A 26,290-nucleotide genomic window follows, 5' to 3' on the forward strand; every position below is an offset into this window, starting at 1 on the left:
TGCATTCTACAAAGCTAATTGAATCAAATGAAAGTCAAACACATTCAAGCAAACACTAGGCAAAAAACCCCAATCCCCACCGGTTCAAACCACTCATTCCCCACCGGTTTTGAACCGTTCTTGATTTCCCACGGGTTCAAAACCGGTGGCAAAAACCACTTTTCCCACCGGTTTTGAAGTGAACCGGTGGCAAAAACATGTGACTTATCTTATAGCTGGAGGACTTTTCCCACCGGTTTTCAAGTGAACCGGTGGCAAAACTATAACATTTCCCACTGATTTTCACACTGACCCGGTGGCAAAAATGCCCCAAAAAATTAATTTTTTTTTTTTTTGCATTTTTTTCACTTAAATTGTACCAAATACGTATATATAATCATAATATACATAAAACACATATATTTGCCTCAATAACTTGTAATATTACACTTTAAAAAACTAAAAAAAAAATGGACATATAAACACTAACATATATATTTTTGGACATATAAATATTAACATATGCTGTCTGACAGTATACAAAAACTAATAGAACTCAGGACTTCAAGGGTGGCAAGAATGCAAAACTGATGCAGAGTAGAGCACAGTGACATTGGTGGCAATGGTGTTTGTCTTTGTAGTATCAAATGCCATTTCCCCACCCAAGCTGCTGTCCTCATTGCCGATGGCAGCTCACCTAAAACTGGAATAATCAACCCAAGATTGTAATTCAAGTCCTATAGTTCTATTTCACAACAAATTTCAACCCAATTCGGATACTACCCTTCTTTGTACAATATCCAAGCAAATTCAAGAGGTTCCTGTGATGCAACCTTCCTAACAGCTTAACCTGAGAAACAAGAGCATGCAAAAAAGAAGGTGAGATCAAGAATCAATCAGCAAAATAACTACAGCATAAAAAGAGACAGCAACTTGTCTACCACACAGGACATCTAAGGATGAACCTTGGTATAGATTATATTGCCGCTAATAAGCTGCACTGATTAAAATATGACATTACCTCTATGTCAAATTCTCGCTCCCCTTGCTTTGACATCAATTGCCAGCACCTTCACAGCAACTATTTCACCAGTTGACATCTGAGCTTTGTACACAGGACCATATGCACCCTGGCCAACCAATGTTGTGAAATTCTGAGTCGCCTTCTGCAAATCCCTACAAAAGAAGTAGCCAGCTTATACTCTTATAGTCATCAAGTAAAGTGCAATCAGAGTTCTGTTCATATCAGTAGTTTCACCATGCTTTGAATCTACAAGAAATTACTCTCCAACAAGGATAGATTGACAAAGAGGGTGGAGAAAGAGAGCACTTGAGATACTGAGACCAAAAATCATATTAAGATGTAAATTATACTTGAATTATACATTCTTAGCAAAGCAATGACACCAGCCAAACACAGTAATATGACATTATAAGCTGTAATGAGGTCTACTATGACAATTATTTATTACCATAAGAAAGCAATTAATACCTCCTTTTACGATTCTCACGTAAATTACAAAGAATCAAAACAGCAGCATATATGTAATAAACACCAAGATTCAAGCATCAAGTTATGAAACATAATTGATTTGTTAGCAACATTTACAAAATCCATTGATCAATCTATAAAAATGGCACTGATCGGACTGATAAGATTTCTCATCTTCACTACCCAATTCGGTTTTGTCCCTATGATCACATAAAGAGGATTGCCAATTCCTTATTTTTAATGTCTCAACGGAATAATTTTAACATTGTCACTAAAAACTTAAGTAAATTTCGGAAAGCAAACCTGTAAGCAAACTCAAGTATACCAGATGTAGAAACAACATTACTTCTCTTAAAGCCGTCAATCCACAAAGACATCCCACTGACACTTTTTCTGTATCGTCTTGGAGATTTAGGGCCAAGGGTAACGCTCATTCCATAAAACAAATTAACATTAAAATAGTTCATCCAAACAACTTATTTTTATTTTTTTATTTTTTTTTTTACAAAATGATCCATTTACACAGAGCAATTACAACTTACAATCACCGAAGCATGGCAACAGTTTAAAGGTTTTTCGACTTTCCATGGAGCCGAATTATCAAATGTACTCAACATAATTCCGTACTTCCTTTGTGTATTCGTACAATAGTTGTATAAAAATAGATAAGCAAGCTAAGCAGTTGACCTGAGCAGAAGATATGGCATAAGCATTGAGCTCACTGTCAATGTAGTAGTAGCTAACACACAAATCATCTCCCTGATAACATCATCAACAAAACATATCACAACACTTATACGATTGTACCACAAATCCACAATGTGCATTCCGTAATCCGGTCATCATTTCGATTTATATCATTGCTCTTTATGTCTCTCTAAACACCGAAAAATAAGAAACCTGCACATCCTTAACCTCCCCACTAACAACATCCTTCACCTTCAACCCTCCCAAAACCCTATTCTCCTGTCTATCTCATGACTGCGTTTCAGCCCAACAACCACTCCCCAACCCAGCCCCGACAGCCACCCCCTCCCCCTGTACCACCACCAAAACCACCCTCCTTCCAGAGCCACATAAGCGCAATAGACCCCCCGCCCCAGCCCCACCAACGAAACCGCCCAAAACTTGAATTCCTTAACCCGAAACCACCCTAACTCCCATCCCTTTCCCCACCAGAAACCCCCACCCCTTTCCCTGACCCGAAACTGCCGTAGACTCGAAACTCTACCCCTGAAACCATTCCCCCACCCCCAGAATTTGTGAATTTGTGTTTTTCCTATAAAATAAAATAAATAAACTAAAATTCACAAATTAGCAACCAAAATTGACTCAATTATCAAACTAGACTCCAAAAATTACGTAAAATTCTTCGACTTTGTATAACCAATAGTTCAATTTTCCAACTTCAAATAACCCTAAATTGAGTATATACTAACAATTAAATACATGATTAACACTAGATTGTCAAAATTAATATTAGATGATTAAAGAAAAAGAAGCATCTAACCTTAGAGACTGCTTCAATGGAGGAGAGAAAGCTCATAAGCCCCTTCAATGGAGAATTTCGAGTACGCTTAAATGGAGGAGAGAGAGAGGAAAGAGTACAGCGAGAAACGCTTAAATGGACGAGGGAGAGAGGAAGGAGTACGACGAGAAAGATATGAAGGAGTACAAAGAGAGGAAAGAGTACAGAGAGGTTCGTTTTAATGGAGGAGAGGGAGAGGAGAGAGAGGTAGCGCAGACGAGAGAGGAGGAAAGATCAAGGAATTGAAGGAGAAAGAAAGAAGAATATAAGCGGTTTTTTTTTTAATTTCATAACACTTTTCCCACCGGTTTTGTTAGAACCGGTGCGAGAAACATACTTTTCCCACCGGTTTGGTTAGAACCAGTGGCAAATCCATTTTCCCTCTTTTTTTTTTTTTTTTTTTTTATAAAACAAAACTTTTCCTGATTAGGGGATTTTGCTCCCACCAATCGGAATGCGCCACGTGGACCAATCAGGTCCTGCCAAGTGTCCCCTGGTTGGAACTGTCAGGGCTTGCCACGTGGCACGCGCTTATTCGTCCACCTTGGACCTGTTATGTCACGACATGTGGCATATTCCATGCCTAATGGAGAAACCGGCCACCCAGGCCCAATTTCCGAGGGAAGCCCAATCGGCCCTAGGTTTACCTAAACCTATGATGGGCACGTTTCCCAAGGTTATAAATACCTCCCTTAATCCTCATTAAGGGGGATTACAAGAACATTACGGAACAAACACATTAATTACACACAGTAATAACCGGCTGATCTCGCTAGCAAAGCAGATTACCTACATTAAACACTCTCACCTAGAGAGACCTTATTACTTTAATTTCCGCATAAATTACTCCTTAATCAGGTACTAACTTGACCGTTGGAGGCGGAGCTCACAGGAGTCTCCGTTATTTTGCAGGTACAGGCGTCCGGTTCCAGTCTCGGAATTGTAACTCTCCCGCAGGACATCAGAAAAACCCGAAACATTTGGCGCCGTCTGTGGGGAGAGTACTTCAGAGATGGCATCCAAGTCTGTACCGACTCCTGAAGAGAGGCGTCCCCTAGACGACCCTCAAGTTCAGTCGGACCATGATACCGAAAGTGAATTTGAAGTTGAAGCTCATACAGCTTCAGACGGGACCCTAAGGGCCCGACTTACCCGTCATACCGAAAGGAGGGAACGGGAGCATCTTCAAACAGGAAGCGAGCCAGCAGGCGCACCGCCTGTTCGGCAACAGCCGACTGATGGGTCTGCTCCCATCACAAGGAACGAACTCATGACCTTCATGAGGGACTTCAAGGGAGAGATTCAAGAGTTGATCAACAAGAAGTCGACTACTCCAGTCAAGGAGCAGTCGGCCAAGAAACCCTCCACTTCACTGAAGAGGAAGCCAGTTCAAGGGCGAGAGGCGACTCCTCATCCTAAATCTAGGAAGCGGGAGCCACCTGCCCTTGATTTCACAAAATTTCGTTATCCTACAGGAAATAGGAAACCTGTTCGTCATATTCAGGCGGACGGGTCGAAGCAAACATTCACAGATGCTCGGCTACTGCTAGAGCAGAAGAAGAGTGACCGATTGTCAGAGTCGGCCTCTACTTCAAACTTACAAGACAGTTTGCGAAATGCCTCGATGAGGCATACTCAGTCGTACCATGAGAGTCAGTCAGGCGGCACCTCCCGTCAGTCCGGCTTTCATAGTGCCCAGGCGGTACCAAACTTACCATTTGTGCCGCAACAACAGTATTTTATGCAACCACCTCCATTTGGTGGACCTGCAGCAAAAAACGTCCAACCTATGGACTGGCAACTACGGTTGCTTAGACTTGGTGAACAGCCGTCGGCCTTCTCCAAGGAAATTACTGAAGCCGCTCAGCCGGCCAAAGTGAAAAATGTACTAGTAGGCGCTTATGACGACACTACTAACCCAGAAGACCATCTGATGACATTCACCAACCTGATGTACCTTCAAGGGTTGGATGATCCCACTTGGTGCAAGTGTTTCCCAGCGATTCTCAAAGGAATCGCACAGCAATGGTTCGACAACCTGCCGACTGGTTGTGTAAATAGCTTCAGGACGCTTGCTTACTTATTTGCCTCCAACTTCGCCATGAACATCCCTGCGAAGAAAACGACCCTTGATTTGGGAACAATTCAGCAGGGCGAGAAGGAGGGGCTTCGTTCTTACATCAGGCGGTTTAACTTGATGAGAATACAGATTCAAGGGTTACCGGATGAGGTAGCTTATACTGACTTTTTCAGAGGTCTCAAAGACGGGTCTACCTTCAAATTTGATTTGGTTCGAAAAAGGGTGGCGACTCTTCAAGAGGCCTTAATTGAAGCAGAAGCCTATATACAGGCGACTGATCTTTGTACGATAAAACAGTCGGACGGGAAAAGGTTCGACAAAAGAGAAGGACGACAGAAACAGTCGTCAAACAAAGATGAGAAAAGAAAAGAGGTCTGGGCGGCAGATTCCTCTAAACAGCCGACCCAGAAAAAGAAAAAAGAATTCAAACCATACTCCCCAAAGTATGCGTTTAACAAGGATAACCAGTTTATCCTAAAAGAAATCAAGGGACGGATCTCAATTGAGAAGCCGGTCCCCATGAAGGGTTCTGCAAACAACCGGAACCAAGATAAAATCTGTGCTTATCATGATGACGTTGGTCATCACACCAATGACTGCATCAGTCTTATGCGGTACCTAGACCGCCTGGCTGAGCAAGGTGATCTTGACACTTATGTCAAGAAATCTACGGGGAACACTTCCTCAAAAAAGCAGTCGGCCAAAAAGAATCAACAGGCCGACAGCTCCGATACAGATGATGCAGTCGTCTACACCATTGCAGGCGGCTTCTCAGGAGGCGGCCCCACTATTAGGGGCACCAAAGATAATATAAGGCGGTTAGATGTAAATTCCGTTCACCAAGAACGACCGTCCAAATATACATTTCCTGAGATTGTCATCACTGAAGAAGATCTAAGAGGGGTAAGGGGGCCGCATGACGACCCTCTCGTTATTGAATGTAAAGTGGCCAACCAGAGAGTTGGCCGAATCCTCATAGATACCGGGAGCTCCTCAGATCTCATCAGCAGCAAATGTCTGTCGAAACTGAAATATCAGACTGACTGCATACATCCGGCCTCCCACCCTTTAGTAAGGTTTGGAGGAGGAGTCGTCCACCCACTGGGACGAGTAGATTTACCCATTCGCCTGGGCGAAAAAGGGGAAGGACGACACATGGTAGTCCGGTTCCTAGAAGTAGAAGAACTCTCGGCCTACAACATGATTCTTGGTCGACCAACCCTGAATAATTCCAAGGCTGTTATAATCCCATCTCTTATGTTGCTCAAGTTTGAGAGGGATAATAGAACAGTCGGCTCCCTAAGGGGAGATCAGAGGATGGCCCGAGAGTGCTATCTCTCGGATGTCAAGCCCACTGTTATGGCCACTGGGTCAAGCGGTGAAAAAACAGACCTTGACAATGTCAAGGAGAGTGCGCCTGTTCAAGAAGCAGGCGGCAAAAAGAGAAAGGCATCCCAGACAGGGGCCGCAAGAAAAGCAAGAAAATAGCAATCATTGGCAGAGGAGCGGCCGGATGAGTTCCGTCCTCAGCCGGCTGGTGAGCATACGGACCTGGTCTTAGACGACTCACGTCCTGACCGAACAGTCAAAGTTGGGACGACTGCTCTGGGAAACCTTGGTGACGACTTTCACAACCTATTGAAAGAATACAAGGACATCTTTGCATTCGAAGTCCATGAAATGCCAGGCATTAGTCCTGATCTGGCGGTACATAAACTCGCCGTGGATCCGAAAAAGAAGCCGGTACGGCAAAAGAAGCGGAACCATGGCGAAGAAAGAAGTCAGGCGGCAGCCGCCGAAGTTAAAAAATTACTTGATGCAGGGTTCATTCGGGAATGTTACTTCCCAGACTGGGTTGCAAATGTGGTGCTTGTTAAAAAGCCGAATGGCACCTGGCGAATGTGTGTAGACTACACAGACTTAAACAAGGCGTGCCCCAAAGACAGTTACCCTCTGCCTAAAATTGATAACCTGGTCGACTCAACAGCCGGCCATGCCTTGATGAGTTTTATGGACGCCTATTCTGGTTTCCATCAAATTCCTTTATGGAAGAAAGATCAGGAGAAGACGGCTTCGTCACTGATCAGGGGTTATACTGTTACACGGTCATGCCGTTTGGTCTTAAGAATGCCCCGGCTACCTTCCAACGAATGATAAACACTGTGTTCTTTGATCAGATTGGGAGAAACGTCGAGGCATACATTGATGATATGATTGTCAAGACTAAACTTCAGAAAGATCATCTGTCGGACCTCCGAGAAACTTTCGCCACACTCAGGCGGCACCATGTCATGCTCAATCCCAAGAAATGTGTATTTGGAGTTGAGTCTGGGAAATTTCTCGGATTCCTTATCAATAAGAGAGGAATAGAGGCGAACCCTGAGAAGGTGCAGGCGGTCATTGACATGCAGTTGCCTTGTACCATCCGAGAGGTTCAGAAGTTAACAGGTTGTCTGGCAGCCTTGGGAAGATTTCTAAGCCGATCAGGCGACAAATGCCTATACTTTTTCCAGGCAATTAAGAAAAAGGCAAGGTTTGAATGGGGGTCGGATGCTGAGGCCGCTTTCCAAAAATTAAAAGCTCACTTGCATTCCTTGCCGAGGCTGGTTAGCCCTTTGCCCAAAGAGGTTCTCTACATGTACCTGGCCGTCTCTGATCATGCGTTAAGCGCTGTTCTCCTTGCTGAAAGGGACGGCTGTCAGCTCCCGGTCTACTTTGTCAGTCACGTACTGAAAAATGCCGAGTTGAGGTATCCCCTAGTGGAGAAATTCGGTCTTGCACTCTTCATGGCTGTTAAAAAATTGAAGCCCTACTTTTTTGGCCACTGACCATCATGGAGTCGTCAGGCCGAATGATCAAATGGGCCATAGAAATACAGAGCCTCGAAGTTACTTTCGAGCCTAGAAAAGCAGTGAAGGGGCAAGCCTTTGCTGACTTTGTTGTAGAGATGACTCGTCCTCCTGACTCTCAAGTTCCAGACCAAGTATGGAAGGTATATGTGGACGGAAGCTCTACTTCAAATGGTTGTGGAGCAGGCGTCATATGTCAGTCGCCAGAGGGCGACAGGTACGAGTATGCTCTACGCTTCAGTTTTCAGGCTTCAAACAATGAGGCAAAATATGAAGCTTTACTAGCCGGGATCCGCATGTGCAAGGCGGCAGGGGCAAGAAAAATAGACGCCTGTTCCGATTCACAATTGATAGTGAGTCAGTACAATGGCGAATACGAAGCAACCCATCCGGCCATGATCAAGTATTTACAGGCGGTCCGACAAGCAGTCGGCTCCCTTGAGGATTTCCATCTGATCCAAGTGCCGAGATCAGAAAACAACCAGGCGGATGCACTGTCAAAATTAGCATCATCCGCCTCCTCCGATACTCCTCGAACTGTTTTTTGGGAAGTAATGGAGAAGAGAAGCATCGAGGAAAACCCTATTGGAATCCTAGACAGAAGCTCAACCTGGATGGATTCAATCAGGGCATATCTGACAAACGGTACACTGCCGGATGATCCTCAACAGGCGGCAGCACTGAAAAAACGAGCCACCTGTTTTGAAATGATAAAGGGAGAACTTCACAAGAGGGGGTACCTTCAACCCTTCTTAAAGTGTGTTACTCCAGAAATGGGACGAGAGATACTAGATGATCTTCACTCTGGTTACTGTGCTTCTCATATAGGTGGTAGGATGCTTGCTCAAAGGGCAAGGCAGCAGGGCTACTTTTGGCCTACTTTGGAAGCAGATGCAATGGAGATAGTGAAAAAATGTGACAAGTGCCAAAGGTTTGGCAAACTAATTCACCGTCCGGCTACTGACCTCACTACCATTCACAGCCCACTACCGTTTGCTAAGTGGGGCATGGACATTCTGGGTCCATATACGCCTACTACAGGCGGCAGGAGATACATACTTGTTTCCGTCGACTACTTCACTAAATGGGTAGAGGCGGAGGCTGTAAAGGGAATCAAGACGAAAGATGTAATTTCATTCATTTGGAAAAATGTCATCACTCGGTTCGGGGTTCCCATGTCTATGGTTTTTGATAATGGTCCCCAATTTGAGACGCCTGTTCTCAAAAGCTGGTTGGGTGACCAAGGAATTGCAAACTACTTTGCATCTGTCGGCCGTCCACAAGCAAACGGCCAGGTAGAAGCCTTTAATAAAATCATCTCAGACGGTCTCAAGAAAAAGATTGAACGAGCAAGGCGGCCTATGGGCAGATGAACTACCACATGTTCTCTGGGCCATTAGGACGACTGAAAAAGGGGCGACTGGAGAAACTCCATTCCTCCTAACTTATGGTGCGGAAGCTGTTCTTCCAATAGAACACTATGAGCCGACTCTTCGAGTAATGCTATATGACAAAGAGGCAAACTGGGAAGCCATGCGCCTGACATTAGACTCACTTCCTGAAAAGAGGGGCAATGTTGTCTTGCGCCATGAAATCTATCGCCTGAGAATGACTAGATCATACAACAAAAAAGTACACAGGCGTCCACTCAAAATAGGGGACTTTGTACTTAGAAAAATGGAAGCAGTTGGTAGGGCTAATGAGTCTGGCAAACTAACTCCCAACTGGGAAGGACCCTACCGAATCTATGAGGAAGTCAGGGACGGTACCTACCGTCTGGAAACACCAGACGGACAACCGTTGCCTCGAACTTGGAATGTAGATAATCTTAAGAAATATTTCTTTTGAATGATGTAAATAGTCAAGAGCTACTTAATAAAAAGTGCACTTGCTATTCAATTTGTACTAAGAGGGGCACGCTTACTAACAAACAGTTGGCTACTCTCCATTGAGTTTTTCACTCTATCTTCAGAGGGGCATGCCGTCTGTACCTTTACAATCGGCTACTCTCCATTGAGTTTTTCACTCTATCTTCATAGGGGCATGCCGTCTGTACCTTTACAGTCGGCTACTCTCCATTGAGTATTTTACTCACAATACTTAGCTAAAAAGATTAGGGCCTGCCGACCCTGTGCCTAACAGGCGGCTACCCTCCTTTTACTTAGCACCTACATTCACCAAGAACTTACCAAGGCCACAGGCCGAATGATCAGACCAGGCGCCAAACCAACTGATCAAATCTACAAAACTAATACGACCTATCCCAACATCATAGCAGGCGTCCGACGGCATCCATCCGGATGAAATTCGTCGCAGAGAGCAGCTCCCTTTTGGGTGGAACATTGTTCTATAAACTAATTACACGGCACCTATACGACTGTCCCCAAGGGCAACCACGTAGCCGTTTTTGAGACAAGGATAACTCTATCACTAACCAAACCAGTGGTAGCAGTTGACATCTGAGTCAGATGACCGCCTGTATTACTTGGGATAAATACAGGGGGTACCTATTGAGTTAATAGCCAACAAACATTGGCGAATCAAGGGGTCTAGCCGGCCTTCGCCACCTGGTACCTCTACTTCTCAAACAAAAGTGACGGCGACTGAGTAACTCCAACGTTAACTCATAAGTCACTCCCTCAAATTTGGTATGGAACCTAAAAGGTTTGAGTCGTCCGCCTGTTTTAACAAACAGGGGCACTCAAACCCCTATTCCTACTAGGTAACCTATTGAGTTAATAGCCAACAAACATTGGCAAATCAAGGGATTAGCCGGCCTCCGCCGCCTGGTACCTCTACTACTCAATCTAGATTGTGACGAAGACTAAGTAACTCCTATGTTAACTTAATAGTCACTCAAACTTAGTATGGAGCCTAAAAGGTATGAGTCGTCCGCCTGTTTTTAACAAACAGGGGCCCTCAATCGCTACTCTTGCTAGGTTAAAAAATTATGAGTTAAAAGCCAACAACATTGGCAATAAAGGGAAAACAACCGGTACCCGCCGCTTGTTTTCTCTACTACTCAATTCCTTGGCGACTAGGTAATACTCTATCTACTTGGTCAGACCACTTTCCTACTTGGTTAAATTTACAAAAGACAGGCCCGCCTGCCTAAAAAGGATCCAGACAAAATAGTTCGAATACCGATTGGATAAATGGCCGACTGATCGTCTATCCTGGAAACAGACAACCAGCCGTCCAGGGGCATAGGCGGCGTACTAACTATCCGTACCTGTCTGCAACGTTCGGCCATGTAAAACAGTCGGTCTAGTAAACAATTGGATATTAGATATGGAATACTTAGACAAATTTGAAGCAAAACAAAAATTCATTAAAAATAAGCCGGTCATTAAAGACCAGCAAAATATTCAAAGCCCCGGCCCCCTGGCCGGGTAAATACAAAGCAAACGGCACGCAGGCCGTGGAAAGAATACATAAAGCTTAAGAAGGGGGCAGTTCAGTATTAGTTGCTGCCGCCTGGTCATCACTCTTCTTGCTGGACTCGGCTTCATCTGCATCCTTTTTTGATGTCTTACCCCCAAGCGGCACAAGCGCCACTACCGGCTCCTCCTCCTCCTCCAACTCTTCCCCCAACGCCTCTTCTTCATCAGCCGCCAGGATCTGTTGATTATATGCATCCGAGCACTGGCGGTACGTTCTTTCCCAAGAGGCAAAGTCGGCACTGGGGAAGAGGCGGCCCCAGGTCATGCGCTGGATTTGAGCGGAGTCTTCCATCATCTCCCGGACCAGCTCTTTCTTCTCTTGCTCGGCCTTTTCCGAGAGCTCTTGGGTAAGACTCTTCTCCTGGGTCACCAGGCGTTCCTTTACGTTGGCCAAGGATTTCTCCATGGCTTCGTAAGAGTACATTTTCAGGCGAAGAGGTTTCAGCTCGGCCTTGAGATTTGTGATGGTCGCCTCCAGCTCGTCGTTCTTCTTCTGGGCCGCCTCTAACTGAGCCCGTACAGCGGCGGTAGCCTGCGCCTGATAATAAAGAATATCAATGGTCAGTACTTCATTTTGGGCAATTTGAAACATTGCCTTATCACAGTCAGAGGCGGCCATAGCTTTTGCAGCCTTTACCTCTTTGTTCTTCTGATCAAGCGGCTTGCGAAGGCCGTACACTCGGAGCAGGGCCTAAGTACAAAGAAACAGGCGTCAGTTTCCAAACAAAAAAGAAAACAGGCGTCCAGAAATTCAAATACTCAAAAATATGCTAAGTATACCTCAGCAAGGACCCCTGCAATCCCGTCTAGGTCAAGGGTGCCGACACCCCTGACCGCCTCCCTTTCAGCTGGAGGAACTGCCCTGATCATAGACTTGGCCATCTCTACCAAGTCAGGCTCCTGGGGGCCGGCTGCATCAAGCATAAACAAACGGATTAGACTTGGTAAAAAAGGAGCAAGTCTAAAATTTACAAGGACAACTTCATACCTCTAGGCGGCCCAGTTGGAGCTTTAGAAGAAGTGGCCGGCTGTTTCTCAGCCGCCACCTGTTTCCTGGTAGAACCAGGAGAGCTCCCAACAGTCGTCTTCCGGGCCTTGGGGTCCGGCTGTTGGGAAGATGAAGCTCTTGGAGCACCCGTCTAAAAAAAAAAAAAAAAAAAAAGAAGAAGAAAAAAGTCAGTATATGCATACACTCCAAAAATAGGGTGAAAGGTTCGGAGCTCACCAAGGGTGCCCCCTTCTTGGGGGAGTCGGTTGAAGCTTGTTGCATAATAGAGGCCCGCAACATGGCCGTCGCAGTCTTGGAGGCGGTGATTTTGCTCATGACGTCAGCTGCAAAAACAAACAACAAAGTTAATAAAAGATAAACAACAAATGTATGAAACAACAGAGTATTCGACAGGCCGACTACCTCTTGAGCACCGACTGCTGAGGCCGCAGGCGGCCAAAAAGTACTCGTCATAGAGCCACTTGAAGCTCGGGACGCAGTGCAGGGGTACCTGCTCTCGTACCCCTGAAGTAGAGTCGACCCTCGACTCTACTTTAAAGAGTCCTTTATCAAGGATCTCTTTCTTAGCCTTGGGGGAACAGGCGGCATGCTACGGCCGCCTGCAAGAAGGGGCGGATTCTTGTTCCACCTATTGAAGCGCTTGTTTTGCTCAATGTTAGAACTCTCAATGATGAGGAAGGTGCTCCGCCAGTCCTTCCACTTGTTTGCTTTACCTCTCGTCATGAGGTAGCCCCTGTGGCTTGTCAATTGATACCAGCCGGTACCGCCTGTCTTAGGGGTCCGGCTGAGATAGTTCATATGGGCAAAAGCCTCGAAGCTCGGCTCCACCCCGTGCAGTTCGCACCCGGCCACATAGCCGAGTACGTTGACCCAAGAGTTTGGGGCTAACTGCCATAACCCCAACTCATACCCATCCAAAATCCGCTGAACAGCCGGATGTAATGGGAAGCGAAGCCCTGCCTTGATGGCCGCCTCGTAGCAGCCAAAGCAGGAGCTTTCAGAACTTGAACCAGCCGGCCAGACGACTGTGTCTTCTGGATCCGGCACAAACACTAGAAAGTCGGGGCCCATGGTGTGGTTTGCAATAAAGCTCTCCACCTTCTCTTGCATGGCTGTGATTCGGCCCCGAGGTACCGTGTAGTAGTAGGGGGTGTTTAGCTCTCGGTAAGAGGCGGATGGTTCCGCCCAATTGTCCCCCTTCTCAACTGCGTGAGAAAGTCTCGCCTCTTGCAGGCGGCTGTTTTTCTCTTCTGTACCCAAAGAAGCCGGGCCAGAAGAGCTTGACTCGGAATCGTCCTCCGACGAGTCTGAAGAGGACGACTCTTCCCCTCTCCCGGAGGGGCCCGCCTCCTCTTTTTGAAAAGGAGCAGATTTGTTAACTGTTAAATTGGAAGGGGTCACTATGACTCCCCCCACAGAATTGCCGGCATCCAGGCCGCCTTGTCTCACTTCCACATCTGGCGCCTGGTCAGATGTTTCACTAATCGGCACCCTGTGGGAGGAGCCGTCTGAATTTGAGATCCTAGCTGTCTTTTTCGTTCTGGCCATCCTGCTCTGCATAGACACAGATACAGTCGGACTTTGTATAAAGGGCAAAGATGGGTCCGGAAAAGGGCAGGCGGCACTCCTAGTCCTAGATTCAGCCGTCCCCGGTGATCACTAACCTAGGTCGTGTCGTGTGCTTCCGTGGTGCCATTTCAGAAAATAAAAAGAAAATTAAGAGTAAGAGAACTGAGTTACCTGAACGAGTGACGGTTGATGAAGTTTTGAAAATCCTGTGCAGTCGGCTTGTCAGAACAGGCGGTAGGCAGAAAAAGTCCAAAATGTCAGAGCAAGTTCAGGGGTCCGAATGTTCTCAAATAGTTCTCAAAGTGTGAAAATGACTCAAGGCAACTCTCCCTTATATAGGCGAAGTGAGAAGGCGAAGGGTCACTTTCAGAATTCAAAATTTGGGCGGGAAAATCTCTCGTCCTTTCGCCGACTGACACCTGTAGCAGGCCGTCGCCCGTTACAGTGCGACACCTGTCACAGGTAACACGCGACCAGTCACGTGCCACCTGTGAGGGGCAAATGATTAGGGGATTTTGCTCCCACCAATCGGAATGCGCCACGTGGACCAATCAGGTCCTGCCAAGTGTCCCCTAGTTGGAACTGTCAGGGCTTGCCACGTGGCACGCGCTCATTCGTCCACCTTGGACCTGTTATGTCACTACATGTGGCATACTCCATGCCTAATGGAGAAACCGGCCACCCAGGCCCAATTTCCGAGGGAAGCCCAATCGGCCCTAGGTTTACCTAAACCTAGGATGGGCACGTTTCCCAAGGTTATAAATACCTCCCTTAATCCTCATTAAGGGAGAGGACAAGAAGTTTACGAAAAACATTACGGAACAAACACATTAATTACACACAGTAATAACCGGCTGATCTCGCTAACAAAGCAGATTACCTACGCTAATCACTCTCACCTAGAGAGACCTAATCACTTTAATTTCCGTATTAATTACTCCTTAATCAGTTACTAACTTGACCGTTGGAGGCGGAGCTCACAGGAGTCTCCGTTATTTTGCAGGTACAGGCGTCTGGTTCCAGTCTCGGAATTGTAACTCTCCCGCAGGACATCAGAAAACCCCGAAACAGAACCCATGGAAAAACTTGGATGCGTAATCTCGTTGGGTGAAAAAATAATATATGGCAGCCAAATATGAAGGGTATAATACACGAAATCGGAGCAATTTAGAAGGTGTTGGGACCCGATGTCGGAAATTCACGAAACACTACGAGATGCATCTTGGGGTCATATAATATTGTTTCGACCCATATATGACCTTTATTCGGCTACATAAAGGCCCCATGGAAGCTTATAGTCTGTACAAGAGGTGTATACGAAAACGGGTAAATTGAACGTTTAAAGGCAAATTGGATGATTCCACCCACCCAATTGAACTCCCGGAAAGTATTAGGGACCATGGTAAACATCTCAGCAATTTTAATTTCCGGGCTTAAAAAAGTTAAAATTTTCCAAAATTGTAAGCTATTATCCACGTTTTTTGAGAAATTTTGGAGGTTTCAGGATCCGGTGTCGAAAAGTCTTGAGATAGTAGGAGATACATACCGGGATCATATAATGCCGTTTGAAACCATATATGATCATTATATATTGTCATAAATGTCCGTGATAGATTTGAGTTCATTAAATTGAAGCAAGTTGTAAGCGGATAAATTGAACGTTTAAAGGCAAATTGGATGGTTCCACCCACCCAATTGGACTCCCGGAGGGTATTAGGGACCATTGTAAACATCTCGTCGATTTTTATTTTCGGGCCAAAAAAAAGTCAAAAATTGCCAAAATTGAAGCATTATCCACGCTTTTTGAGAAATTTTGGAGGTTTCGGTACCCGGTGTCGAAAAGTCTTGAGATACTAGGGGATATATCTCGGGGTCATATAATGACGTTTGGAACCATTATTAACCATTATATGTTGTTGTAAATGTCCGTAGTATGCTCGAGTTTATGAAATCGGTGCAAGTTGTATACATGTAAATTGACCGTTTAAAGGCATATTGGATGGTTGTACCCATCCAAATAGACTCCTGGGGTTTATTAAGATCCATGGTAAGCATTTCGGCAGTTTTTTTCCCCAAAAAAGTGAAAAAAGTCCAAAATTGAAGGTTATAATATACAATTTTGGATCAATTTTTGATATTTTTTCAAAAAATAAACTGAATGTATGGGGTGACTCTTGGGGTCATATGATAAGATTTGATATCATAAGACATCATAAAGATGTCTCGGTTCGACCCACTTGTTCAGGAACTCCGATTCGGATTTAAATGGAATAACTTTAAGCATAGTTCAAATTAATTTGATATTATCGTCACCATCTCTTAATGTTGTCTTGAGAGAGTTTAAATTTAATCAAAATTTTGGACTAACACTTTAAACTTTAATAGGAAAGGAATTATATATGTTATAAAATTTAAACTCGTGAAATTACCTTTCAAAACTTGTGTAATCAAGATAATCAAGTAAATTTGCTTAAAAAAAAACAATTAACTTTTTATTTTATTTTTTTGAATAAAGATAATCAATCATGTACTCCGTAACTTTCTTTTTTTTTTTGAAATAAAATTGATTCATAAATAAGTCATACGACATTTACAAAGAGATTTAGATCTAACAAATACATAATAATTGAATCAAATAAAAATATTATGTAAGCAAAGATACGATCGTTGTTGCAAATCGTACATTCTTCATACCCTCTTTCATATCGCTGTGATTTACAGCCTTCTTCGGCGAGGGGGTCTATCGATCTGTTATAGCCGTGCAGAAAATGTCCGTCTGATTCGTTCGATTGTTGTCGAAATATTAATCTCTTTTTCAATCCCGCACAAAATTTTATCCATAAAACAACTCTATAGCATCCATAAAATAAAAAAGCAAATCCTCCCTCAAAAGAGAGAAGATGGGGAACCTATGTACTCCGTAACTAAGAACGAAATATTTGACTATATGTTTATTAAAAAGAAAAAAAAAAACAATTAGATGTAGTATCAATTTGGGGTATGGCCGTATGGGGCTATGGCCCATCATAAATGTAGGTTGACCCATGCTAAAAGCCTACTATAAATCCTACTTAAACATTTTTTTAGTCTCTAAATGAATTATGTTGATCCATATTGTATTTAAAAAAAAAAAGAAATTCATATTGTAACTATTTACCTTAATTGAAATGAATTTTGTTTAAAGTTAGATAGCTCTCAGTGATCTTGTGTGATGATGTTAAGTTTTCCTATGTTAAGAGGATACGTAGTAATGTGGAATACATTTGTATTGGATAAGTTTCACACAACATAACCAAGCACTGGAAAAGTTGTCGCATTGTGCCTTTTTCTTGAATTAAATTTTAACATTGGAGAAATTTCATTGTTGAACTACCCATATGGCATATGACTACCTGAGTACCCATTGGTGTTGTAAGAGTAAGAGCGCTAGTTAGTCAAGAAATTGATAACGTATAAAACGACAATAAAAAGCTAATAAGAAAATATGAGCACTTGAAAAATAAATCCACTATAATAAAATGAGAGTACAAAGATCATATTTATTAGAGAAAAAAAAATACTCCGTATTATAATATAACTCACAAATAAAGAACTCACGGTGGAGTGATGATATTTTAGGAGAGTTTTCTTGATTTAGCTTGAATAATGTTGCAAGTTGACTATATTCTAGAAAAATCAAGAGTATTGTTTTAGCAGGCATGTTTGTTTATGATTGGCCAACGAAAGAAGAGCTTACATAGGGGCAAAGGTCCTTGAAACAATTGAACCTTGTGGAAATGATATATATAAGACTGACTGTCAAGACCTCAAGCAGCAGATCCTTGCCATGACTTGGGGTTATTGAGCACAAGAAATTAGAGAGAACAACGAGCTTGATAATAGAGAATTAGGCATTTCCCAAAAAAAGTAATAATAATAATAATAATAATAATAATTTGGTTGAGTTGGTGTTCTAACAATAATAATAATAAAATTTAAGCATAAAAAGTTTAGAAAACAATATAGTGAAGTAAAGTTCTACTCCCTCTGTTTCGAAATGGCAAAAGACAAAGGAATTATTTCAAATCTGGTTAGAGTGATTGTATATAAGTGTGCTTCTTTAATTTTTTAAACTAGCTTGAAATATTGAAGAAAAATTAACTATTAAACAATAATAAAGTATGTAATTAAAAAAATCCTTAAATTTGGGACTTGCTATTTAATTGCTACTTTTTTTTATTCTTGGAATCAAAACATTAGTAACTATAATAAAAATCAAACTTCTACATAATTACGTTGAAATAAACGTTATAATATTCATCCCTCATTTCCAATAATGGTTCAAGAATATAACTCTTTCTCAATCCTTTAGCCAAAAAGCTGATAGGGCTATACTTCTTGAAACCTTCGTTCCACACAAAGCTCACTGCATCCCTAAATGAAGGATCTGAAGTTTTATTTTCGCAACTTAGCTTCAAACTTAGATTTGTTTTGGAGCTACTATCACCATATACAAAACAACCTTCTTTGGTTTTCAAAGATATCGTTCCAACTCTGCCATTCAACCCCTTTTCTATTAAAAATTCGGCAGATTGCTTATTATGATTTGCCCCTGTTATAGTGAGTATTTTGCCTACCCCTTGGTGAGCGACCACCAAGCCTGGAAGATCAAAAGGCTCTAACATGACAACCTTACCAATAAGACTTGTTGGTCCCGCACTTTTTATTTGACTCGGAGATGGGTCTATCAAAATGAGCCTAAATGTAGACTGGACATATGAATCATTCATAGCTTGATGAGATCCTAACATTGTCAGTGCTTGGTTATATTTCGATACGAAGAATGTCGTGTTTCCATTCTCTTTAGCGAAAGAAACCAGATATGAATTATAGTCAGCTGGAATAGGGGTTATCCAGTCTGAAATAGATTTCACTGATCCTGTTTGAATGTCATAGTCACCATTTGATAGACCTACCAACAAGTAAGGTCCATATAGAATTGCTTGAAGTGAGGCATACTCAGGACGATCATCTGAAATGTCATTGAAAAGTATTAGTTAAAACAATACTAATCCATTTCTTTTTCCTTTGATATGTGAATATGCATAAGAACAATTTTCTTAACAGATCAGTTTTCAGATTTAAAATCTAGTTTTGAACAGTATTATAAATAAATATGGCTTAAAACACATTCTCATATTTTCACCTCTAATTATTATTCAAAAGTACGAAATATATGGTTTTGCAGGACGGAAAAAAATGTTACATTCTCATGTTAAAAGCTTAAAGAATTACCTTTGAGAAACTCTGTTCTAAGTACTAGCGGAAACTCCAATATAATTTCATCGCCGTTGACCCAACTCTTAGATATGTTTAGAAAACTACCTGGCCAACAGAAAAAAACATTTGAGCAGGAAATAAAAAGTTTGTTTCCATTAAAAAGTCAATCTCCCATTTTATTGATGTAAATCATGATTTTGCATTATCTAATATAATGATCATTAATGATAAAGGGTATAACATAATTAGACCTGGACTTGGCAAAGGTAAATTGTTTCCATTAAGTGAGGCTTTTGAACCACTCGATGATGTCCATGAAGGTATCCGCAAATTTAGAGTAGCTATCTTTGAAGCCTAAATAATGGATTCAGGATTAGAATGTCTTTCATAGTGCTAAGAAGTTGATACAACATAGTGTTTGAATTTATTATTATTTTTTTTCTTTTCAGAATATGATGATACCTTTTTTGCAGAAACTGTGAGTTTTACTTTGAGGCTTTGATTCAAGGAAGTAACATCATCAACAACTTGGATTAGGGAGATTTGTGCAGCAGTCCAATCGAGTGAGCTAGGTATGTACTGAATAACATAGAGCCCAGGTACATTCGTCGTCTCCTCAAAGTATATGGAATCTCCTAACTTAGAGAATGACTCAATTCCTACGCAAAAGATGGGCACAAAGAAAATCACATTAGTTAACCCTTTTTTTAAAAATTTCACAATGAAAGCACTTTAAAAGTTCGTACCTGTTCCATAGCAGCACCAGAAAGAATTGAACTGATCACCCCAACCGTGAAAACTTTTTCCTTTGGAAACTCCATGCCCTAGAGGAAGCATATAGATCATGACACCAGGCTCGGTTCCTTTTTGAATACCCAACACACCATTTGTGAGTGCTCGTTCATAGTAATCTGCATACATCACTTGTTTTGTCCATCTAAACAGATTACGCGAAACCTAAAATTCAAATTCCCAGAGAGAATTTTAGAAAGATTAGCATTGAATTGATTAAAGCATTGAGTTTCTATTGATGTCCACAAATAAAAAGCTAAAGAGCATTGTATTACACAAAGATACCTTTAGCATATTATAAGTTGTACAAGACTCTTCATTCTCAACGTTTAAGATGTCACCTAACCTCATTGGGTCTTGCCTGGTGGTAAGGACAAATACTACTAATAAGAAATCACCATTTTATGAATAAGCAATTACTATGAATAAGCAATTATTAAAGAAAGACAAAGGGATAGCACATGTACCAGGCCTCATTATATGAAGTTCCCCCAGTTGCATAACTGTGGGTAGAGTTTACAACATCCAAAAAAAATGTCCCCATTTCCTGAATAATAAAAAATTATTGATGTTAAAAACAAGCATTGCCAATAAATATATCATGCAATGCACGTTGCCACTAACCTTGTATAGTTCATCACCAGTGATTTCATACCGATTTTGAGCCCCAACAACAATCGGAATATGAGTATTTGAATGAAAACCAGAGAGATCATTAACCTACGCAACAAAAAATAGGGACAGTAGTGTTGAGCAATCTATTCAATAGATAAATGAACACAAGATAGGGAAAACCTCTAACAGGTTATTTAGTACCTTCATTGCAAGTAATCCTAAAAAGCATGGTTTATCAAACAGATGAGCCAGCAATAAGTGCTTCTGATCACCCTGTAAACAACCCGAAAAAGTTAAAGAGTTAAGATCCGAGCAGCAACAAGTGAAAAAATGGATGGTAGAACTTCACAAACTACTTTAAATCTGTAATATACAAACGAAACCAACTTTCCATAATTAAATTATCATGGCTTAACATTTATATCCTTCTCAAGGAGTATATGTCAGCCACTAACAAATAATCAACAAATTATAGTCGAAGCAAATTTATAAGGCACATTATTAAACCATGTTAAGTTTAATTTTGCTATTTGTTTTCTCTTTTAAATTTTTTTAAACAAGACACCCATCATGCAACTTAGGTCTGACCACTAGTTATAACTTGTGCAAAAAAAAAAAAAAAAATCAAAAATAACACACCGTGACGGTGTATAGCTTGTAAAGGACATCATTCATGCCACCGGTCTCTTCATTTTGTGCATCATAAAGCCGTTCAATAGTGTAATGTTTTACTACATTTTGAGCCCGAAGGTAAAAGTAATTGGCCATCGACGTGACCATCTGTAGGGCTTGAGTGTTATTAGCGAAGTTGTATTGATCCAAGAGCCCTGCCATAACCTGTCAATGATATAAACCATTATCTACCGTTAAGAGAGATTAAATGAAAGAATTTATATCATGTTATAAATCTATAAGAACATGCAATCCGTACCTTGTGAATAGTGTAGTACGGTGCCCAAACGTATTGCAAAGCTTCATATCTGTCGAAGAATTCAGTTGGAAATGCCGAAAGATATCCTGTATTCATTGCATCTTGACACTCCTTAAGGGAAGACACTAATGCACCCATATTTGCTCTAATAGTCTCATTATGAGTGCTTGCCCACATATGCGCAGTTGCACTCAAGTAATGACCTACACCATGAATATCAAAAATTTAGATACGTATAATTGCCTAAAAATTCAAAAAACAATCTAAAATGTACTGTCTTTCGTAATAAAGATTAAATGGATTAGTCAAGCCCACATGTCAAATTTAACCTCCAAAGGGATTCACTTCAGCCTTTTTATTTTTTAGCTCCCATGTTATATTTTTTTGTAATACTCCGTAACTTGATTTGGGGTAATGGCTATTTGGCAAACTGCTTACATGACAAATAATTTATGTTGTTAATCAAATAATCATGATTGAAAGGTATGTAACACCCCCTAATACTCATCCGAAAACTTCATTAAATTTTAATAAATGCACTGTTTAATAAATTATTTATTTATTTAATATAAAAAAATAAAAAATAAAAAAAACTTTTAGATACCGTCTTTCTAACAAGTTTTCAAGGTAAATGGTTAAGCTTTATGCATATTTTAAATGGAGTATGTGACTATTTCATTTGGCAAATATTTTACGCAGTATAATAAGAGCTTTGATAGGGAAGTGAACCTGAAAGTAAAGTTATTTCGAAGTAAGTTTTGTTTGATACTGTTAAGTATGGAACTTATTTATAATATTTCAACTCGATTACATAGAATGTTGTAATACTTAACGAGGGTAATAATTTGACGAAGCACTCATTAAAATAACCGTTTCATATTGTACAAGGCACTCATTAAAATATCTCTTTCCCCCTTCTCCTTCTATCTTCTTTCATTCTCTCGGTCCTTTCACCTTCTGCCCCCCCTTCTCCTTCTTTTTCTTTCTCCTTCTTCATTTTCGTTCATCTCTTTCACCCACCTTACTACCACCGTTCCGCGGCAACAACATCGATATCAACTAAAATGGCACCAACACCGACATCAACAACGAAGGTTTTGGGGTCAAATTCGACCATGAAAAATTTATATCTAGAGTTTTCATGGTCGAATTGGGCCTTATAAACCCAATTTCGAGGTTTTGTTTGATCAAATTAAGGTATGTATTTTTTTTTCTTGTTAATTTTGTTTTGGGATTTTTTTTTTTTTTTTTTTTGAAATATATGGTGGTGGTGGTTGTTGGAGTTCCGATTTTGGGGGTTGGGTTGGTGATGATGTGTGGTCAGATTTTTTTGATTTTTTTTTTATGAGGTGGTGGTGGGTAGATCTGGGTTTTGCGGTGTTTCCGACGGAAAATGTCATTTTTCCTACAATGCCTTTTCCGACGGACCAACTCCGACGGAAAACAGGTTGTTTCCAAGGAAAAAAGTCCGTCGGAAAACGGTCTTTTTCTTGTAGTGAAATTGGTAAATCGAATCATTGTTAACATTAATGACACTACTAGTTTAGTAAAAACAACTTATCATACATGATACATATAAATGACTCTACTAGTTTAGTGAAAACAAGTTATCATAAATTATACGTATAATTAAAAACGGGTAAATAAACATATAATTAATAACAGATTCCAAATGAACAAGATGAAGATAATATGAAATCATATACTGACCTACAAAATGGCCTCGAAGCTCGCTATCAGGTGCTTCCCAACCACCATAAGGAGTTCCTGGTGTTGGCAAACCAGCAGTTTTTCTGAAACTCCATGCCAAGCTATCGACATTTAACAGCAACAAATACTCCAAATTTGTTTGTTGTGCTCTCCCATAAAATGATTGAGGGTCTAATCTCACATTATGAAGTGGAATTTCGTTAAGAAAATTACCCTTTAAATTATGTTTAGAGTACTTAATTTTCTTGTACAAAACATTCCAATTAAATTCATCTTCTTGCCTCAATAATAATTTCCTAGGATTCAAATTAGACCACGCAACTTCATCAGTTGGGGTTAAATGATCATGATCATGATGATTCTGAGACATAATTTCTCGTTTCCAAGTCTCATTTTTTGATGTTAAAAATTCATATCTTAAAGTTTTTGTTGATAAATTGGTGATAGTGTTACCACACTGCTTTACGGTGCTAAAGCTAAACCCAGGTAACAAAATCAAGAAACAAAAACAAGCTAATAAAACGTGATTTTTTAACAAAAAATCCATTTTTTAAAAAATCAAAATCAAAACTAAGATATTGAATTTCAAAATGAGATACCCAGATGTTTATTTATATAAAAAGATTCAAACTTTAATTGAATAAAAACAAAATATGACGACAAATTCAAGCCAAAATCTAAAGAACAGTCACCCAATTGGGACAATTACAGTCCCGTGAAAGCTAAGAATGATTTCTTGTGAAGAATTATAAGAAAAAATAAAAATGAGAAGAAAAACAAAAGCAGAGGAAGTGATGTAGAGAAGAGAGAGAAAAAGAATCACGGATCAATGTTACTTTTTGATTAACTAAAGTAATTATTTAGTAGAAAGTTACAATACATCACATCACATTATTTGGTATTTATAATATAACCAACTGATTACAGTAGTGTTATTAGTTAATTTATCTTATTCTTTATCTAATTTATCTACTAAATTAATGAGTACATGATGACATGTAAAATAGGGAAATGCTATCTATATTTATAAAAAAAATTACATAAAAAAATAAAATAAAATAAAATAAAATTATGGTGGATAATATGGATTTTTAAAATGTTTATTCTATTTTTAAAAACATATATATCATGAAGATAATACAAGTACAACTCATTTTAATGGATAAATACATTTTTTTTTTTTTTAGATGACACTATTTTATCTCATTTCTTATTTATCTACATTGATTTAAAATATCTTATATTGGTATATTAGTTAGGAAAATCATATTTTTCTTAATATTTTAATTGATAGTGTTAATTTTACTGTACAGAGTAGGTAGACTCGAGATGAAACAAATTTTTGGTTCAACATCAAGGATAGTTTGGTACTCTTAAATAGTGTTATTAGTAAGCACGAGAGATTATAAACATCCGTCCAGTATACTTTTGGTTCAATGTCAAGGGTACTTTGGTACTTTTAAATAGTATTACTAAATTCAAACTTGAAGCTTACTAGCGTTATTAATTTATTATTGTATCGTTGTGTCAATGTGTCTCTTCCCTCAATCATGCACCACTGAAGTTCACATCCTAGAAATATCACAATCTTCTTTTCTCTTTGCTTGAAAGAAATGATTTCTTACATTCCTATCTAGTGGCAAGTTTTATTTTGTATCCCTCTAGATCAGATTGATAAAATAAGGGCTTGTTTGGCATCATTTTTTGTTTTCAATTTTCTGTTTTTTTTAAACTAAAAACCAAAAAAACAGGAAACAAGAAACAAGAATAAGGTGTTTTTACTTTTCTTTAGTCAGTTTTTAAAATTATCATGATTTTAATAATTCTAAATAATTTTTGATTCATTATATGACATATATAATATACTTTTAAAAAACAAAAAACCAAAAAACAGAAAACCACAGCGATGTCAAACGAACCCTAAATAAAGTAATGTGTTTTATTGAATGTCTATGCCCATTACCTATATATATATATAGTTGAAAATTAGCTTGAAAGAAATGACCGAAGATCTAGAAATTCCCCACTCATTATTGTATCCATAATATTCTATTCACGAGCCATGTATTCTAGATGCTTTTAATGTGAATTATTCTCTGGAATATTTAAATAGATAATTTTAGAGAATATATGGCTTGATTTTCTCAAAAACTCCTAGAATGTGCACAAATACACCATCAAAATAATAGGTAATGATTTTCTCAATTAATAGTTAAGCTAGTCGTATAAAAAAATTCCGCAAACAAGGAGTATGAATCGTGTGATGATTTAGCTTTAACCAAATAATGAGCTCTAATAGTTAAAACTTTACTTCAAAAGTGATAAAATTTTAACATACTAATATTTTTTTTTAATCATTAAGCAGCATAATAGAAATGCATCTTTAAAAAGGTAGTAAAAAGCAGCAATGACGACTAAAGTTTTTCTTTTAAAAAAAAACTTATTATTGTCTTTTTTGTTGTTTGAACCTAAAACAAAGATCCCAATTTCTAAATATAATAGCAGTCCCAATAGAAAAAATGGAAACACCAATAAGTGACAAAAAGATGAGCTTAATTAAATAATTAGGGAAGTTCTAAGTGCTTTTACAAACCCATGCACATGCTATTGGAAGAAAGATAGTACTAGTATAGTATGTTGAAAGACCGTGAATAACATAATTTTATACTCATTTTGTTTAAAAATAGTTGTCAAAAATTAGTTGTCATATTATCTCAACAGTGTTTTATTAAAAAAAAATAGTCTTAGAGTAATGTAAGTTCGTCACATTTTAAATTAATTGAATTTCTTTTGTACGTAGCTAAACAAAATTGGAGGACGGTCGAGAAACAATGTCTTTCGACGTCAAATAATCTTTGATTGATCATGGTTTTAAACAGAATTTGATAATTAAAGCCCTTATGAAATTACGTAATGGGGAAAACAAAGCTCAATCTAACACATATTTATGCAAGAATACATTAGATTCTTATGATGACACAATCATAAAATAGTTTCAAGGTTTACCAAAAGCAAATTGTCACTACATGCATGT

The 26,290-nt window shown here is 39.9% G+C and overlaps 2 protein-coding genes across 2 annotated transcripts; both read right to left on the bottom strand.

Moving 5' to 3' along the window:
• Window positions 1–494: 494 nt before the first annotated feature.
• Window positions 495–2,822, bottom strand: LOC110696155 (calcium/calmodulin-regulated receptor-like kinase 1). Its single transcript, XM_021873443.1, has 4 exons — window positions 1,775–2,822; window positions 1,044–1,155; window positions 775–829; window positions 495–682 (listed from the first exon to the last, which is right to left on the bottom strand). Exons 1-4 carry the CDS (start codon window positions 1,936–1,938, stop codon window positions 495–497), a joined length of 519 nt encoding a protein of 172 aa, XP_021729135.1. The 5' UTR covers window positions 1,939–2,822.
• A 15,310-nt stretch (window positions 2,823–18,132) lies between these two features.
• On the bottom strand, window positions 18,133–24,234 carry LOC110695992. Its single transcript, XM_021873249.1, has 12 exons — window positions 23,257–24,234; window positions 21,547–21,749; window positions 21,255–21,452; window positions 20,817–20,888; window positions 20,625–20,720; window positions 20,468–20,547; window positions 20,286–20,361; window positions 19,955–20,165; window positions 19,671–19,867; window positions 19,460–19,562; window positions 19,224–19,313; window positions 18,133–18,960 (listed from the first exon to the last, which is right to left on the bottom strand). The coding sequence occupies exons 1-12, from the start codon at window positions 23,801–23,803 to the stop codon at window positions 18,212–18,214; spliced, it is 2,622 nt and encodes an 873-aa protein (XP_021728941.1). The 5' UTR covers window positions 23,804–24,234; the 3' UTR covers window positions 18,133–18,211.
• Window positions 24,235–26,290: the final 2,056 nt, after the last annotated feature.

This window comes from Chenopodium quinoa, unplaced genomic scaffold (assembly GCF_001683475.1).
Source record: "Chenopodium quinoa cultivar QQ74 unplaced genomic scaffold, ASM168347v1, whole genome shotgun sequence".
In the NCBI taxonomy this organism is placed as follows: Eukaryota; Viridiplantae; Streptophyta; class Magnoliopsida; order Caryophyllales; family Amaranthaceae; genus Chenopodium; species Chenopodium quinoa.

What these genes read in the sequence shown, in the direction of transcription:
- LOC110696155 (XM_021873443.1), bottom strand. Translation starts at nt 1,938, where the DNA reads ATGAACTATTTTAATGTTAATTTGTTTTATGGAATGAGCGTTACCCTT. An exon ending in ATACTTGAGTTTGCTTACAG is followed by an intron (nt 1,156 to 1,774) that starts GTTTGCTTTCCG and finishes CTTCTTTTGTAG; the next exon opens with GGATTTGCAGAAGGCGACTC. An exon ending in TAGTTGCTGTGAAGGTGCTG is followed by an intron (nt 830 to 1,043) that starts GCAATTGATGTC and finishes CTTGTTTCTCAG; the next exon opens with GTTAAGCTGTTAGGAAGGTT.
- LOC110695992 (XM_021873249.1), bottom strand. Translation starts at nt 23,803, where the DNA reads ATGGATTTTTTGTTAAAAAATCACGTTTTATTAGCTTGTTTTTGTTTC. An exon ending in CAACTTATAATATGCTAAAG is followed by an intron (nt 20,166 to 20,285) that starts GTATCTTTGTGT and finishes TTTGAATTTTAG; the next exon opens with GTTTCGCGTAATCTGTTTAG. An exon ending in TAGAACAGAGTTTCTCAAAG is followed by an intron (nt 18,961 to 19,223) that starts GTAATTCTTTAA and finishes ATGACATTTCAG; the next exon opens with ATGATCGTCCTGAGTATGCC.